Source organism: Anthonomus grandis, chromosome 22, assembly GCF_022605725.1.
Source record: "Anthonomus grandis grandis chromosome 22, icAntGran1.3, whole genome shotgun sequence".
Classification (NCBI taxonomy): Eukaryota; Metazoa; Arthropoda; class Insecta; order Coleoptera; family Curculionidae; genus Anthonomus; species Anthonomus grandis.
The window spans coordinates 42,439,393-42,457,042 of NC_065567.1; the positions used below are offsets into that span (position 1 = coordinate 42,439,393).

The 17,650-nt window shown below is 32.7% G+C and overlaps 1 protein-coding gene across 1 annotated transcript; it reads left to right on the forward strand.

Moving 5' to 3' along the window:
• The first annotated feature begins 2,415 nt into the window (after positions 1-2,415).
• LOC126748919 (mitochondrial outer membrane protein SLC25A46-like) lies at positions 2,416-13,919 on the forward strand. The gene is made up of 6 exons (XM_050458461.1): positions 2,416-2,636; positions 2,690-2,793; positions 7,625-7,803; positions 12,865-12,921; positions 12,979-13,396; positions 13,454-13,919. The coding sequence occupies exons 1-6, from the start codon at positions 2,483-2,485 to the stop codon at positions 13,763-13,765; spliced, it is 1,224 nt and encodes a 407-aa protein (XP_050314418.1). The 5' UTR covers positions 2,416-2,482; the 3' UTR covers positions 13,766-13,919.
• The last annotated feature ends 3,731 nt before the right edge of the window (positions 13,920-17,650 follow it).

Sequence of the window (17,650 nt, forward strand, 5' to 3'; positions counted from 1 at the left end):
AGATAGTCTTGATTTCTTTTGCAGTAATTTTAAAAAATTTAAGAAATTTGCACATGATGTTATCTTAGTTTAGTTTTCTATTTCTAGATACTTAATAGTTAATATTATATTACAGTGAGAGCCAAAAGTCCGGAATAAATTCATTTAAAATTCAGGGGTATGTTCAAAAAAAAAACGCTCGGATACGTCGATTTTTATTTTTAACTGCTGGTTTTCTTACTATAATTTTATGTATTCAATTTTTGAAATGGAAATACCTATTTTTTATTTTGTATTCTTAAAGAACAGAAAATTCTAGACATATTTCATGTACAATGTCCTATACCTATCTTCATTTGTTTTTGAGTTATTGACAGTTAGTGTCAACAGGTACTGAGAAATTTACGGTTGATTTTCTGAACATACAATAATTCATGCAACTATGTAACACCCTTACTAAGGTAACCTTGTTTTTTGTGTTTTTTCATCCATTGTTGCAATAATGTTGTCATCATTTTTTGAAGTGACAGGTATCAAGCAGTCTTATCCTTGTTTATTGTAAAATTTAATATTGCCTGAAAAGATGAATAAGTTAAGTGAAACTGAAAGAATAGAAATACTAATTATGATATGATGTGGTGATCGCATTAGGACCCAACACTAGGTTTGTGAAATGTTTAATACCAAGTATCCTGATAAGACAATATCTCAGCCTACCGTTAGCAAACTAGAAAGAAAATTTAGGGAATTAGGTTACGTCAGAGATCGACCCAGATCGGGTCGTCCCTCAATTTCCGAGGAAAAGAAGTTAAATGTTGTTTTGTCCATTGAAGAAAATCCTCATACACCGACTAGACAGGCAGCACTAGATAACGATTTTGGAAAAACATATTTAAGAAGGATTTTGAAAAAGGCAAAATATCATCCCTATAAATTAAAATTAATCCACGAACTTAACGAAGATGATACAGATCGTCGATTAGAGTTTTGCGAAACTATAATGAGTGTCTGCCATAACAACCGTCTTTTTACTCGTAGAATAATTGTTTCTGACGAGTCGACCTTCTGCCTCAATGGTACAGTGAACAGACAGAACTGTCGTTACTGGTCTTCCTCCAATCCAAATTGGGTGATTGAGGCTCATACCCAATATCCTCAATCTGTGAATGTTTGGGCCGGCATTATCAATGACAGAGTCATAGGTCCATTTTTCTTCGAAGGTACCTTAACAGGTCAACGTTATTTGGAATTCTTAAGGAACAAATTGATTCCCGCTTTATGTTTGATGATTCCAAATGCAAATAATCCCAATATTCCAGAAGCTTCAATTTGGTTCCAGCAAGATGGCGTGCCGCCACACTTCAGCAGAGCCGTGCGCCAATATTTAAGTGAGGTATTTCCGGGTCGATGGTTTGGGCGAAGGGGTCAATAGGAGTGGCCTGCTAGGTCCCCCGACTTGACTCCTTTGGACTTCTTTTTGTGGGGTTATTTAAAGCATAGAGTGTATGTAAATAAACCCAACAATTTAGAAGAATTGACAAATAATATAAGAAATGAGATTCAACGAATACCTCAAGAAATGATACGCAACGTTCTGAGGGAATTCGAATCAAGACTCGCTTACTGTCAAGAAGTTAATGGGGCTCAATTTGAACATTTAATTCGGTCTAGATTAGAATAGTTTCATTTTGTTCAACGTTTATACAATACTTTTGATTAAATACATTAATATTTTGAATGTTTTTTCAGAAATTCAATCGTAAATTTCTCAGTATCTGTTGACTCTTACTAGCTAGTGTCAACAGATGGTTTTAAAAAAGCTTCGATTAAAAGTGCAAACCGCATTTGTCTATGTCTAACCGTTTGGATTTTAAAACATGTCAAAAGTGCAAATATGCCGATCTTCAACTGTCAATAACTCAAAAACAAATGAAGATAGGTATAGGACATTGTACATGAAATATGTCTAGAATTTTCTGTTCTTTAAGAATACAGAATAAAAAATAGGTATTTCCATTTCAAAAATTGAAGTTGATGGTCGTAACTTATTTTTGGACCACCCTGTATACATAAAATTATAGTAAGAAAACCCGCAGTTAAAAATAAAAATCGACGTGTAAGAAACGTTTTTTTTTAACATACCCCTGAATTTTAAAAGAATTTATTCCGGACTTTTGGCTCTTACTGTATATTATGTTACCCATTGTGTATTATCTTAGAACGTTTATGTAAACGTTGATAGTAATAAATAAATAAATAAATAAATAAATAAACTCGAAAATATGTAAATGCAAAACAACAAGCAAGTTTAGTGGTGGGAAGTACTTTCCGCCAGTAAACTTTTCAAGTGTAAACGATGCTTTAGATGTTCAAGTAGCTTTACTCAACTTTTATTATTCTGAGATGACATTTGACAGATCTGACATAGATATGAGAGCCACTGTCCACAACATAAGTTAGGTTAGCTAGTGTTTATCTAAGGGCTTAATAAAAATTTGTTATTATGGCTGGAAGAAATAGGGAAGATTTGTATGATAACTACAATGTTTCTGAAAATTATTTTCAAGAACCTGATTTAATAACTCAAAGGCTTCCCCTACATTTTCATAAAGAAATGCCTGAGTACACTTATCCAAAACCCTATGAAAATAAAGAAGGTAAGCTATTTTAGATATTTATTAATCTATTAGCCTATAATTAAACCTTTTAGATTTTACCATCAGCCACTATATTGGTTCAGGGGTTACGTTTGTGAGTCTTATTACAGAAAATTTATTGTGTCATCCCTTTCTTGTGTTAAGAAGACAATGTCAGGTAAGCCTTAAAGATTAATTAAAATTACTCCATATTGAGTTAAAGAAATTATTTAAAATAATAAACTAACTCTCAACAGATAAAAAGTTAGAAAGCAGATGACTAATATAAAGTAAATAAATTTGTATTTCTTTCCACATAAAATTTACCTGGTTTAAATAGAAATAAATAACATGAAATAAAATGAAATAAAATGAAATAACATGAAATAAAATGAAACCAGCATGTCTGCATTTTTCACCTCAGATTTAACATCCATTTGGTTCATAAATCATAATTAAATTTAGGCGAATACACTACAACTACTACTTCAATCAATGCTTATTGAAGTAGTAGTTGCAAATAAATCAGAAATTGCAAAAGAAAAATATACCATAAAATCAGTGTAATATTTAATTTTGCGTCACAGTGGCATCCTCTTTGGGAACATGTTTTAAGTAGTTAAAAAACAAGATAATAATGGAGAAGTCCAACACTCTTCGTGCAACTGCAACCACATGGACTCCAATTTCAATTTTTGGAAAAGATTAAAAAATTACAGTCGAAACAAAAAAAAATTAAAGGAAAAAAACAGAAATAATACTTACAGAAAAATAATTTCAACAACTTTATCAGGCCTGATGATGGGAAAAGGTCCCAAAACATGTTGATTGTAAATAAAAAAATAATCAATGGTGACTATGGTGTGATGACAGAAATATGTATCAACCCGAATACATAATATTGATCTTCCCTTTGCTGGTCATTTCAAAAGTTCAGAACTGTTTATATAAATTTAAATAAATAGATGGTATTATCCTGGCAAAAACTAACTTTCATATACCCATTTTCTTGTCATCAATGCCAATTCTCTTGGAATAAACTCGCATCAGAACAGGATTCATACTCTCATTGTCCTGTTTAATCCTTTTCTTCACCTCCTCACAAGTGTTTGAGCCATAGGACGTTTTAAATTAAATGTTGCTGTTGTCTCTAATTACTTTAAACATTCGGATGCTCAACATAGGTAAAATTACTTGGGGTACTTCTGAGCTTTTATGTCAAAAAAAATCCTCATAACTCAACTCATAAACCAGTATTGGCAAGGTAAGGACATCGGTCCACTGTGTGTGGTAGATTTTTATGTTTTTTGATGTTGTAAAAGCACATTTGAGGCTATGAGTGCAAAAAACGGACTAACCCCAATATTATTAAGTGCTAAAAAATAGGTTAAAGAAAAATATGAAAATGTAAGTGCGAAAAAACCCTTTTAAAAGGACATTTCTGTAGTTCGAATTAATTGAATGTTCTTGAGTGTTACTTAAATTTGCGGAATTTGTTTTAAATTTTTGGATATGGCTAATATTTGATTTTTCTATGTAGATTAGTACACTCTGCATTTAAAATAGATTGGGTTTTTTAATGGGTTACTATAAATTCTTCTTCCTCAATTGGGCCAACTACTTCACCTCCAGTTGCTTGAGCAAATGACCTCAGATTTTTATAAAAATCTTGGTATGAAGGAAATAAGAATTCCATTAACTCAAGGAGATCTTTATTTTAGCTTCATTAATGGCATAACCATTTGGGTATAAAAGAGGCAGATCCTTAATTTCCTTGGAAACAGATTTCCTTTTACTAAGATCTACTGTGTTAAAATAAACCTATTCATTATTCGAGTACTTATACTAAATAGTATTGGGAAAAACTAAAATAGTATTGGGATAATCTTTTCTAAGCCTTAACCATTGGATTTTGAGCCACTCCACCATTGTTTTTGTTTCAGATACTTTTCTGTTTATTATGTTACTTTCAAGTTTCTTGGTGGAAAAAAAATCTTGACTTATCTATTTCTATTATGGTAAAGGGTTTTTTTTCTAGCATGTCTCATGACTGTATGCCAGTCTTGAGGTATAAAGACATGTGGATGGAATTTCTTTTCTTTTTCTATGAATCCGAAATCTTTGTCGCATGGTAAATAGGAATGACCACTTACAAGGATTTTATGATCAATTTCTTTCATAGTAAATAATGGAGATGCAGTAATATAGTTACATATCAATGAAATTTTTATATTACGATTCTGACCACCACATTGGTCAGAATACATAATAAGTCTTCTCGATGTAACAAAGTTTTTTATGTAATATAAAATACAGGATCCCACCTCTTGCGGCCTCTTGGAAGCAATACTTTCATCCCATACAAACATGAACGAATTATTGGTTCCCATTTCATGTATATTAAAGCAGTAAGTCCATAACTGCCTTTTATAGTAACAAATGCCTGTGGTAAGTACAGGTGTAGGACGAGTCTTCATTAGATCAAAACAGATAACCGTTGCGTTTCTACTTTTTGCCAGTTTAGTGTCTTTTTTTTAAGGTGTCTCTAACACATAAACTTCTTACTTTTAGCAGCACGGTGGACTAACTGAGGATAGTCCACTTTGCTTCTTTCAACTTTTATCAATAATAAAGTTCAATAACTAGTTTAGTGCTGCCATCTCGTAACGAAAAGGAATAGGTCGTTTGGTCCACTGTGCAATAAATAGATTTTAACTTGACGGATAATATTCTACAATAAAGTCGATTTTGAATTTTTGTGGGTTAGTCCGATATTGCACTCATAGCCTCATTTGTACATTACCTTCATGAAGTAATTTTTTGTTGTCCACAATAATTATCGGTGTAAAACATCTATTGGACAGCTTTGTTATTTAAATGTTGCCGATGTTTCAGTACACTCCCAACTTAAATAGGAAATTACACCTCTTTTCCCTGTGTCTCATCTCAAGTGTAAAAGTTTACCATTCTGTCGCTTTTCAGTTTCATTTAATTGTAAATGGCTAGTTTTGAAATGTAGTAGGAAGATACCTCACCCTGTGGACATGACAGCACTGCCTGTAGGTTGTATATTGCTAATATTTGTGGTTGAGGTTGAATCTGTGGTTTTCTTGTCATTCTTCTTTTCCAGCCTGGACAAGTCCGTTTTCAGAATATGATTCTCATTACAACATACTGACTATTTGTACATATAATCATACCGGCCCAATTCCAAATCTACTTTCCCAAATCTAGCGAATTTTTATTTAACTATATGATATGCCGGTTTCGACTTAAACATTTTTTGACACCAAAAAGTCAATATTTGCAGATATGCTGGTTTCGTTATGAGTCAGGGCCAATACACTATTCAGGCTATTTCGTTGTCAGATGTGTGGTTAAAGACCTTGACTGTGGAGTGTTATGAGGTTCAGTTGTGTCTCTCATTCTGTCTTCTTAGATAAAATGGGTATGATGATCTGGGCAATTGACTATGTTTACTTAGTCAATTGCCCAATTTATCTCGTAAGAGATCTAAAAAAAAATTTTCTGTACATATTATACATACTGTGTATTGTCTCTTGCTTTTTACTTCACATATGCATAGTAATAAAAATAATAAATACATTTTATTCCCACCAATGACTTTAGGTTCATAATAGCAAGGTTTGCTGAGGCCTTTTTTTACAAATAACATGCCTTGCTCATTCTAATTAAAGTTTTTATTTAACATTATCCTACCTGTTGCTTTGTGAAACTTTATAAACCAATTTGTTTTATATCTCCCCATTTGATGCCCAATTCTGGCAGAAAGATCTGGATGGTATTGTCTCTTGGTTAGTGGATAATGGTTTGGAAATTAGAGTTAAAAAATTATACATTTAAAGTTTTATGCATTTTATTTGCGCAATTTTAGTTAGTTGTTGGTATTCTGCCTGAAAACTTTCTACCTCTCATGGGTTCCATCTAGACTTAATATGAAAAATTAATATGCCTTAGTAGTGTGGTTTCCCTTCTATGACTTCCATATGGAAACTTTTGAAGCAGGACAAAAATAATTTTTTTGTGTTTTAGCTTGCATGACAAATATTTATATATATATAACTAGCAACTTTCATATTAACTACTGTATTATTAAAGCTATATTGATTGTTGTTAGCGTTAGAGAAATAACAGTATCTGATTTGTTATTCTTTTACAAAATTTTATATAGCATATGATATTGTCCTATTTTTTGTCATGGATCTCATTTAATACCAATATCTATTAATGTTTCATTACCCTTTCATCATAAAAAATTATATTTTCTTCTATTTACTCACAATAACGATGACAACCTGTAAGGAGTTTAACCTTAACTCTTTTGCAGGCAACCTAAATCTCTTAAATCTAAAATTTATCAAAAAAAATAATTGTTTTAAAAACTCAGTGTGACTTTAAATTTAACAATTCTATGACAATATTATTAAATTTATGCATACAACAAGCTGGCTTGAAATATTTATTGAAATTTAATTTTATATTAATTTTTATGTATTTTCATAACATATCCATAGAGCAACATTGAAATATTAGTTTCTTGTGCTAAAAAAAAAAAAAAAAAACATTATTCTGGTCAGCAAGTTGCTCATGCCAAGAACAATAAGACATTTTAAATTGGAGAAATGCTTAGCAAACAGTTAATTCTGTTTCTGACCAGAATTGATTGTAATAATGAGTCCGTTTTATTGTAAAAAGTAACATAATGAATTGCAACTCCTTCCTAAACCTGGATTAGTTAATGCACAGCCCATTTTCGTGTTGGAAGTCTTTGTGCATTTGATACGATTCCATCTTGAATGCTTAATTTTATTTCTAACATAGTTCTTTCAGTGTGGCGCTGAATTTATTAGATCCATCGCTATTTAATTCCGGGCACAAATATAAGCTAAATTAATTATTAATTTATTGCTAATTCTGTTTCTTTAAATTTTATATAATTATGTTTTCTATCGTGCATATTCTAGAAATGTTTAACATTTTTATTCCAGGTAAATCACACTTCAAAAGTATACCATTTACAACCATTTACTTTGTTACCTACAATATGCCGGCTGCATCATAATCAAGGTTTGACAACCCTTTGGAAAGGATTGGGTTCAGTTCTTCTTGTGAGGGGAATGTCTCTTGGTGTAGAAGATTTAGTGTCAAAAGTAACACCTTGGCCAAAGTAAGTTTCATATCATAAATATTAAATTAGTTGACAATAACAAATGGTAGGTCTCATAACAGTTATACTATTAACGCCATAGAAAAGATCTTAAAAAGATCGGGATCCGCTGTTATATTTGTAGATTTTTTAGTTTTTTATAAAGAGTTTTCTAAAGAGGTTTAGGTTGTTGATAACAAATAAAATTAAAAAAATTTATAACATACCTGCAAGTTATTTAGGGCATTGTCTAGCTGGATAGTAGTATACATATGTGGAACGCAATTTGCCAAATAGCCACCACGACTTTTCCGGCAGCACACAAATCTTTTGTTGAAATTTTTCATTACATCTAAATATATTTCTGAAGTTATGTCACGAATTATTCGTTTCATTTCTTCTTTCAATTTTTGAATAGTTTGGGGATTGTTATCGTAAGCTTTGCTTTTTATACAGGGTGTCCCGGAATATGTGGGAAATCTCTTGGATTCAGGTAGAAAATAAAAAAAAGTGGAACTTTCCTATAAAAAAATTTGCTATAGGCCCTCCCTATGAAGATACGGCCCTTTCAAGATGCCGCTGGAAATCTTGAACAGTTCCTGAAGTCCTTGGTATAATTTAACAAAAATTTTATGTGATCAACACTACTAAGGACCTCTTAAAATGGAGTCCTTAAAACACATTTACCTTGTTTATTTTACCAGGGGTGCACTGTGTTGAATATTATAATGCTTCCTGTATGATAAAGAATCATATAATGAAATAATAAATATGGATAGCTTGAACCTTAAACTAAAGAAAAGGCACTCTTGTTCATTATTGATAAAATTAACCGTTTTGGAGAAAAGAAAAATTAAGGAGTCACTGCTTTATTTTAATTGAAAAGAACCATGCTATGTTCTTTTTTTCAGCGATACGACAGTTATTCAAACAGAGAAGTGCCATTTTAAGTTGTTTAATCTGAAAAAGTACATGTTTTTAAAAATGCAGTGTGGTTCTTAAATAAATAACCAGAAAAAGGATGTAAACGAAAATATTTTAGCATCTTTTATCGGCATTTTTTGTTTTTCTAAACGCACCATTTATGCAAACGTTTCTATGGTACACAATAAACAAATACCTATCTTTCAAAACTTGTCATCTTTCACATTGTCAATACATTGATCCTTTATTTCGATAATAATGTATTGATTTTTGGATTTCTTGGTGAATTTAATTTGGATTAAGTCGAAATATGGACGTTTATTGAGCATGCAGATATGTATCTTATGTATGGTCCTGCCTCTTGCAATGTATTGGAAGCATAACCGTTGTATGAAGAAAGATACCCTAATCGCATTCTTCCAAATCATTTCAACGAATCAAGACATTTCAACGAATTGACCAACGTCTAAGGGAAACTGGTAGGTGATTTTACTTATTAAGGTGATATTATTGACTTTCTATATTGTAGTTTTAGGGAGTTTTTTGGGAAAAAAGTTCTGATGCTGGTCAGACAAGAACAGTACGTACGGTACAATTGGACGAAAATATTTTGGATGATGTAGCTGATACTCTTTGAACGACCACTCGAAAATTAGCTTTAATTAACTTGATTTTAATACACCAAAAACAATAATACATAAAGTACTTCAAAAACAGCTGTTATACCCATATCATCTATAAAAAGTGCATGAACTAACTCCTGAAGATTTTCCTCGTAGAATACAGTTCGCGAACTGGCTATTAGATCAACAGTGAACTAATCCAAACTGATTAGCGTTATTCCTTTTACCGATGAAGCAGGGTTTACCAAAAATGATATTGTGAATTTACATAACTCGCATGTATGGGCTGATGAAAATCCTCATCCCGCTGTTGTTTCTCATCATCAATATCAATTAATATCTGGGCAGGAATCATTGACAATTTTTTGATTGGGCCACATTTGTATTATTGGCATGATTGAATGGACAACATTATTTGGAGTTTTTTCAAAACAAGAGCATTTGCCACTTGCGATCCGCCGAAACATGTATTTCATGCATGATGGAGCCCCATCTCATTTCATTGTTGTTGTTAGGAACTACCGTTTCCAGCAACGCTAAAATGGAATAACATTTTTCCAAACCGTTGGATAGGTAGAAGAAGATACATTGCCTGGCCTCTTCGATCTCCTGGTCTAACGCCATTGGATTTTTACCTATGGGTTTACCTGAAAACCTTGGTGTATTCAAATTCCTATCGATACTCGGGAGGAACTTCTACAGAAAATCAGGATTTATTGTGTGTATCAGACGTCACGGAGCTCAAGTCGATTATTAACTTCTTTATTTAATCCATTCTTTTTTTAGCTTGTTTTTTCGTTTCAAGGAAATTATAGGTAAGGAAATTATAGGTAATTATACATTTTTTTAAACAATTTCGTTAAGGTGCCTTTCTAAGAACCATACTGCATTTTTAAAAACATGTACTTTTTTTAGATTAAACAGTTTAAAATGGAACTTCTCTGTTGTTTGAATAACTGTCGCATCGCTGAAAAAAGGAACATATCATGGGTTCTTTTTAATTAAAATAAACTAGTGATTTCTTAATTATTTTTTTCTGTATAATAATAATAATAATGTGTCTTTATTCATTCATAGATTTAATAACATAAGATATAATTCTGACAATGGCAACGTTCATGTACATTAGATGCTCTTCCACGCAACGATCTTAAGCATTTAAATATTTAACTAATAACTTAATATTACATTTACCTGTTGTTATGTTAAATTGATGCAAATACTAAAATTAACAAGCAAATAAAGGTAGCTATAAATACAGGCTATAGAGAATATTCTACAAGAACACATGTATATAAGGTCAAGAGTAATGACAATAGTCTGAAAACAGTTTAAAGTTTTTACCAGTTCCTAAGTGATGACACATGGTTTCGACATTTCCCCTTAAATATCTGAAAACTTGAAGACGACTTACTTTCAATCGTCAAATCATATATTTTTAAACTATTGTAAGAAAAGGACCGCTGGAATAAAGCGGTGTGCTGCTTGGGGATTGAATATAGTGAATTATATCTGGTGCAAATACCACTAATACTTTCATGTTCTTTGAGTATGGGGAAGTTTTAGATTCATTAATTTTAAATATTAGACAAGCCATATGTACTTTAAAACGCTCATCTAAGCTTAACCAGTGAGATTTACGTATACAGCTGGAGACATGGTTAAACTTTTGAAGCCCAAATGCAAACCATATGCACCAATTTTGAAGTCTTTGCAGTGACCTTATCTTCTAGTCTTGCCCCACAGAGCTTTAATTTAATGTCTTTTGTTAAGTATTCTTTATAGAGATTATGTTTATAGAGAGTTTTAATTTTAAGGGTTGCTGTGTTTATTAATTTAGAGACATGCTGAGTAAATCTTAAGTCATTATCAAGAATTAGTCCTAAGTTACGGCAACAATCGGTAAATTTTAAATGCACCTCATTCAGAGTTAGATTGAAAAAAATTATCATTTAGGAGCGCACTTGCATTTTTACCAAATGACAACACTTCTGTTTTATCTTCGTTTAGCAGTGAAGAGTGTGCCTTCGAAATTTTTGAAATATTTTTTAAATCTTCATTTATTCTTTGACAAGCAATATTGGCGTCTTTCAGATGAAAAGAATAATAAATTTGGGACTCATCCGCATAAAACTCATGTCTACAGTGCTTTACAAACCTATAAAAGAGCGCAGTGTAAGTTTTAAATAAAAGGGGACCCAGCACACTACCTTGAGGAACGCCCTTTAAGTTGGGCCGGAAAGATGAATAGCTTCCATGATATATAACTCTTTGCTGACGATTAGTTAAGTAGCTCACAAAGAAAAGAACTGTATTTTCAGAAAAGCCAAAGTAAGAAAATATTTCACACATCAGATCAATAAAAACAATGCCATCGAATAACATTATTTCACTGGCCAATTTACGTCCCCATTCCCTGAGATAATCCTCCTCCAAATCTTCTACGTAATAAGTTCAATGTGTTTCAAACTGTGACACGTTGTGCATTGACTTTTTTTATTGCCCCAGATGCGACAATTTTGTTTATTTACGTAACCGTTCAGGTGGATATGAGCTTCGTTGTCACTAAAAGTGATTTTATTCCAAAGATTGCTTTCCTCTCTAGGACCTAATTGCAAAAAGTACGGCATTGTCCGTGATCGGCTGGCTTTAGGCTCTGTGTCGGTTGAATCGGGTAAGCATGTAGACGTAAATCTTTTTTCAAAATTCGCCCCATTAAAGTTCTACTAATGCTTAAATTTTGTGAACGCCTTTTAACAGACCTTTGTGAAGCTTCAGCCACACTTTCACGAAGAACTTGAATATTCTTAATCGAACAAGCTGGACGCTCCCGTACTTTTGTTTTGATATCTTGCACAGATCCGGTAGTTTCGAATTTATTCTGAGGGAAGATTGCGTACACCAATGTAATTACGAACTCGCCGATATGTGTCTCGCACCGAACACCCATTTTCAAAAAAATATTTTTTAATAATGTAACTCGTTGTTCGATTGTATAGCGCTCCATTGTTATAATAGGGTTCGTTCGTATCGTTGGTTGTGATTTATTTTTTACTTTAATTACAAAACTACTCCCGCCCACATTACAAGCTAAAAACAATTGCTCAACTCACCTAATAATTTTGCACCAATCACAAGGGTATCCGAAGATATCACGTGGATTTTTTGGTGATTCCTTAAAAGCAAGACACATCAAAATCAGCACATTTTCCAGACATGACTACAAAGCATGCACCACAAGAGGTTAGGATTGTTTACAAAGAGATTGAAATCTTTTGGAGGCTCAGTCAGGAAAACTAACTATATATCCATATTTAAGAACACTACGGCCACTGAAAGTGTCAAAATTTACACCAATTAAAATAATATCCGTTAAGAAAATTGAAATTTTCATCAGACTAAAAACCAAAACAAATGTGAGGTCAATTGTCAAAATCAAAAAATGTGGTGTCAGTTGTGAGGTTGGGTTACTCTTTTCTATTATACTCTTTACTCTTAATTATTAAATCTAATAACAGCTTTATTTCCTTTTTAGAGAGATTACATGGCATAGTAGCGTAAGGCAGTTTTGTCAGCATACATTATTAAAATGGTAAGTTGGTTAGCAATGTTATTTCTATTTTAAGTGATGTTTTTTTTATGTTTTTAGCGTCAGTTTAGCAATCGTAACACCATTTTATTGTGCATCCTTCGTTGAAACAGTGCAAAGCGAAATATCCAGTGAAAGGCCCGGTATATTAGATGTATTCCGAGAGGGATTTTTAAGACTGCTAAATTGGAGTGCTCCCGCAAAGGGAAGAATGTTGCCCATTTGGGCTTTAATTGTTCCAACAATTACCTTAGGCCTAGCTAAGTATTTGTTTTCAATGTTGGTTAAAAGCTTGACAGTAAGAATAATAAGTATACGACAGAAAAACCGATGGGAAGAAATAGGCACTATACCTAAAGATATTAGTAACTTAGCCGCCATGCAACACATTAATTTAACTGCATCATTGGTAGCTACCATAAGTAGTGATATTATGTTTTACCCATGTGAGACCATTGTTCATCGTCTTCATTTACAGGTAATATTCCTTTGTAAAAGGAAAAAAACACTTATAAATAATTATTTATTTTCAAAGGGAACTCGAACCATCATTGACAATCTTAGCGATGGAAAGTCAGTATTGCCGATATTAACAAATTATAGCGGCGCCCTAGACTGTTATGAAAAATGTTTAGCCACTGAAGGCACTGCTGGATTATACAAAGGATTTGGAGCTTTAATTCTGCAGTACGTGGCACATATTGCTTTAATTAAATTAACTCATCTGTTATTATCAGAGTTTGGAAGTCTATTAAAAAAGCCTAAACCAAAGTATCAACTGAAGGATAATTCTCCTCCTGTTATTTCCAATGTGACTAATCCCCCTAAATCTTACTTACTTCCTTAGTTGGTTTTCTGATCAAGCTGCTGTGTTATTTATTTAATTTGTAGAGTATAATAATATATTATTATAAGTGATAGATAAAAAAATATTTTATTTTGTAATGCAAGTCAAAAAATTATAACACTGAAAATATGAATTAAAATCTAACTTAAAAGTTGGATCGAAGTTTTATCAGATATGTTAAATTTACTTAGTCTTAATAGAAATTACATTTAATAAGTGTTACTATAAAAAGGGGCGTTGTTATATTCTGAGAACATAATCAAAGAAAAGGTATTGAACCTGTACACTTCAAAGTAATTTTGATTGAACTCATATTAGTCTCGTATAAATATCATTCCCACCTGTAGAAAAAGGGTGTTATGGCAAAGAAAAATTGATGTTTGGAAACTAGTTGAGCTGTTAAGAATTCATGACTTAGTAGTAATTGATTAATGAATATTTCTTTACTCTTATTCATTTGATTTATAATATAACTTGAAAAAGAGCATGTATTCATATGTATAGAGGCAACAACAGTGAGAATACCACATCCAGAAACACAGGAAAAGATTCCATCCACCCCATACTGTGTATACAGGATATATAGGTTGGGGAATTGAATATTACGCATTAACCAAAACAGCTTTTTCTCATCGATAATGGGCTGATTTGGGTCGCCTGATAGGTATTTTCTTACAGAATAACAATAATAATATCGGCATGCCTCATTTTGCTTTGTGACTACGCTGCACTGTTAAATTTTAAAGCGCTGTTTTTCTTTCAACTTATTATGACTATTTATACTCCTTCCGAAAGAGATCAAATTATTTAATGGTTTTATGGAAGAAATTCGGCAGTACAATGTAGGGATTTATTTTCAGTAAATTTTAAAAATAAACCGATTCATTGCAAAAAAACATTTTTAAATATGGTGTCGAATGTTGAGACATCCTTTTGTCTTCAAGATTGCTATAAATGCCACACTAAAGTGCAAGAACCTTCTATCGAAAGGATCCAGGAGCAAAAACGACCGAAAAAAATAATATGTAGTGCCCTATAAGTAGTTTCAACACGATCTAGTAGAAGTGTTGCAGAGAAACTGGGTATGGACCATAAAACTGTTAATAGAATATTTCCTAAAAAATTTTTCAAATACTGTATTTGGAAAAAATATATACATAAGTACAAATGTGTCGAAAATTCCAAAACTCGAGAGATATTTCCCAAAGACCGGTGGCGAAAAATGAAATTTTGTGAAACAAAGATGAAAAAAGCAAATAAAAGTGAAAATTTTTTAGGAAATATTCTATTTTTAGATGAATCTTCTTTTCCATTACATGTGAAATGCTTTCGTTGTTCGATTTTGGTCTCGGGAAAATTGGCACAGAAGTTTTCAATTCCGTACTCGGTATCCTCAAAAATTTTTGGGCTGGTATTTTTGGATAGTCGCCCATATTTTATTGTTATAGGGCCATTTTTTATTGATGATACTTTAAACGCCCAAAAATACCTTTACTTGTTGCAAAACAAAGTTCTTCCTGCCATTCCAATCCTCCCGGATTTAGGCTTGGGATGGGTCTATTTTTAAAAAGACAACTGTCATGTTCATAATTCGGTTATAGTAACAAAATTTACTTCTTAACCATCTTATCAGTGAGATTGGCGATATTATGCCCCCTAGATCTCCAGATTTGTTTCCAAATGATTTATTTTTGTCTGTGGTAAAGCAGACCATTTACAAACACGAATTTAGTAAGCCGATCGGTTTTTAGACCTGGTACACAGATGGGTCATGGATGAAGTCAGCCAAGGCCGGAATGTACAGGATCGAAACCAATATAGGAGAATCCTTTCCGCTCGGGACACACCACAGTTTTCCAAGCGGAGGTGTTTGCTATACTCGAAGTAGCAAACAAACGAGACGCATTGGAAGGTAACGGGGGAATTTGCATCTACTTCGATAGTCAAGCTGCCCTCAAGATAATCCAGCTAAGCACTAGTACACAAGAACGTGAGTCAAAGATGGGTCCCAGGATACCAGGGTGTCGAGGACAATATCCGGGCTGACAAACTAGCAAGAGCCTCCGTTAGTCTTGGGCCTGGGAAAAAACAAGGAAGAATTGGAGAAAGACAGAGAGATGTAGACAAGCCAAGGAGATACCACATTATGGTGGCTTCCATCTTGGATACCATCTATTGACGATGATCAATAAATAATAACAAAGTACAAAAAGTAAAACTGTAACGGAACGTATTCAATACCATCACATTCATATTAGTAAAATTAAATAAAGTCTTATAATGGTTGATTACTCTCCTACTGGAATTATGGAGATGATTATAATTTTGGAAGAATGTAATAATAATGCTCGTATTGCAGCAAGGTTGTAGGCTGAACGTTTCCCTGATCGAAGATATCTTACTATACACAATTTAAATAAAAGAACTCGTGCTGGACATCTTGTTCGTGAACGGAGGCGCCACTAGTACAACGATAACGATACTTGTGACGAAGCTGCACTTGGTAATATTAATCTTGATCCGCATATTAGCAGTTGCCAAAACGAATGGGAACATATACTTCATGAGTATACCAAGAAGAATGTTAAGTCAAGTCCGTAAATACCGTGCATACCATATTACTTTGGTTCAAGTATTACAAGTGAATTATATGCAATAACGCGTTGAAATTTGCTAATTCTTACAGGAGATTGCGGATACTATAGACTTCTTTAACTTTGTCTGGTTTTCCGATTAAGCAATATTTGATGATATTTTGACACAAGTGATAAACAACCTAATGCAGACAATGTTCATTATTGGTCAAATGAAAATCTTCACTGGCAAGGAGAAGTAGATCATCAACATCGGTGGAGCCATATGGTGTGGGATTATAAATGGTTATTTGATTGGTCCTTACGTCTTTGAGGCTTATGTCTATCAACACAGCTACTTAAAGTTGCCAAGAGATGCGCTGCAATTGGCAGACGTCGATTTAAAAACCAGGCGAAGAATGGTACTACAGCAATATGGTGCAGCGCCACATTTTGCAGCAGCTATTCTACAATTTTTATACGAAAATTACGCTGGATCGACTGAACGAGGAAGTCCGGTTAACAGGCCCGCGAACTCACCCGATCTGACCTCTTCAGATTTTTTTTTGTAGGGTTATTTAAAGAATGTTGTTTTTTAACAACGACCTATGACATTTCAAGAAAAACTTTGTTTAGTACCGTACGCGAATTTCATAGCAGTTTAGCGTTGTGTCTTCACGTAACAAATGCTTTTATAGGCATTTTATCACTGGTTATTTTGATATTTCTACGTTAAATATGAAGTTTTGTGCACACCATACTTTGCGATATATAATTCTTTACTTCCAACAGGAATTAACTCATTTTTAGGTAAGGTTCTTCTGACATGCATTTGTAGTTCAGGCTATCTATTTAGAATAGCGAGTTCTGACTTCTTTTTTATTTCAGAATCCGTATAAATATCAGTTAATAAGGTGAGTATACAGCAAATATATACTCCAAATATGTTAATTTAGTTTTGTCATTATATTTTTGTTTCTTAATAAATCATTTTTTTAAAGGAAAATGTAACTTTATGTAGATTATTTCTAGAACTTATGGTGCAGACTGGAAACAAAACTAAAATAAAACCTTAGTTTAAAATTACGTGTAAGGGTATTTACCTACATTTCATTTCACTTGACTTTGCAGTTTTATACTCTAAGCAATTATTTTTGTGTGCATATTGGTTGAAAGAAGGTATAACAAAATTACTGAAACTCAACTAACAACAAAATAAACTAATGACTGTATAAAACTAATATAAAAAAAGGATACAAATTAATAAAGATCGGAACCATCAGTTGCGATTTAGCAGTAGACCGACAAAATA

What these genes read in the sequence shown, in the direction of transcription:
- LOC126748919 (XM_050458461.1), top strand. Translation starts at nt 2,483, where the DNA reads ATGGCTGGAAGAAATAGGGAAGATTTGTATGATAACTACAATGTTTCT. An exon ending in TGTTAAGAAGACAATGTCAG is followed by an intron (nt 2,794 to 7,624) that starts GTAAGCCTTAAA and finishes TTTTTATTCCAG; the next exon opens with GTAAATCACACTTCAAAAGT. An exon ending in TTCATCGTCTTCATTTACAG is followed by an intron (nt 13,397 to 13,453) that starts GTAATATTCCTT and finishes TTATTTTCAAAG; the next exon opens with GGAACTCGAACCATCATTGA.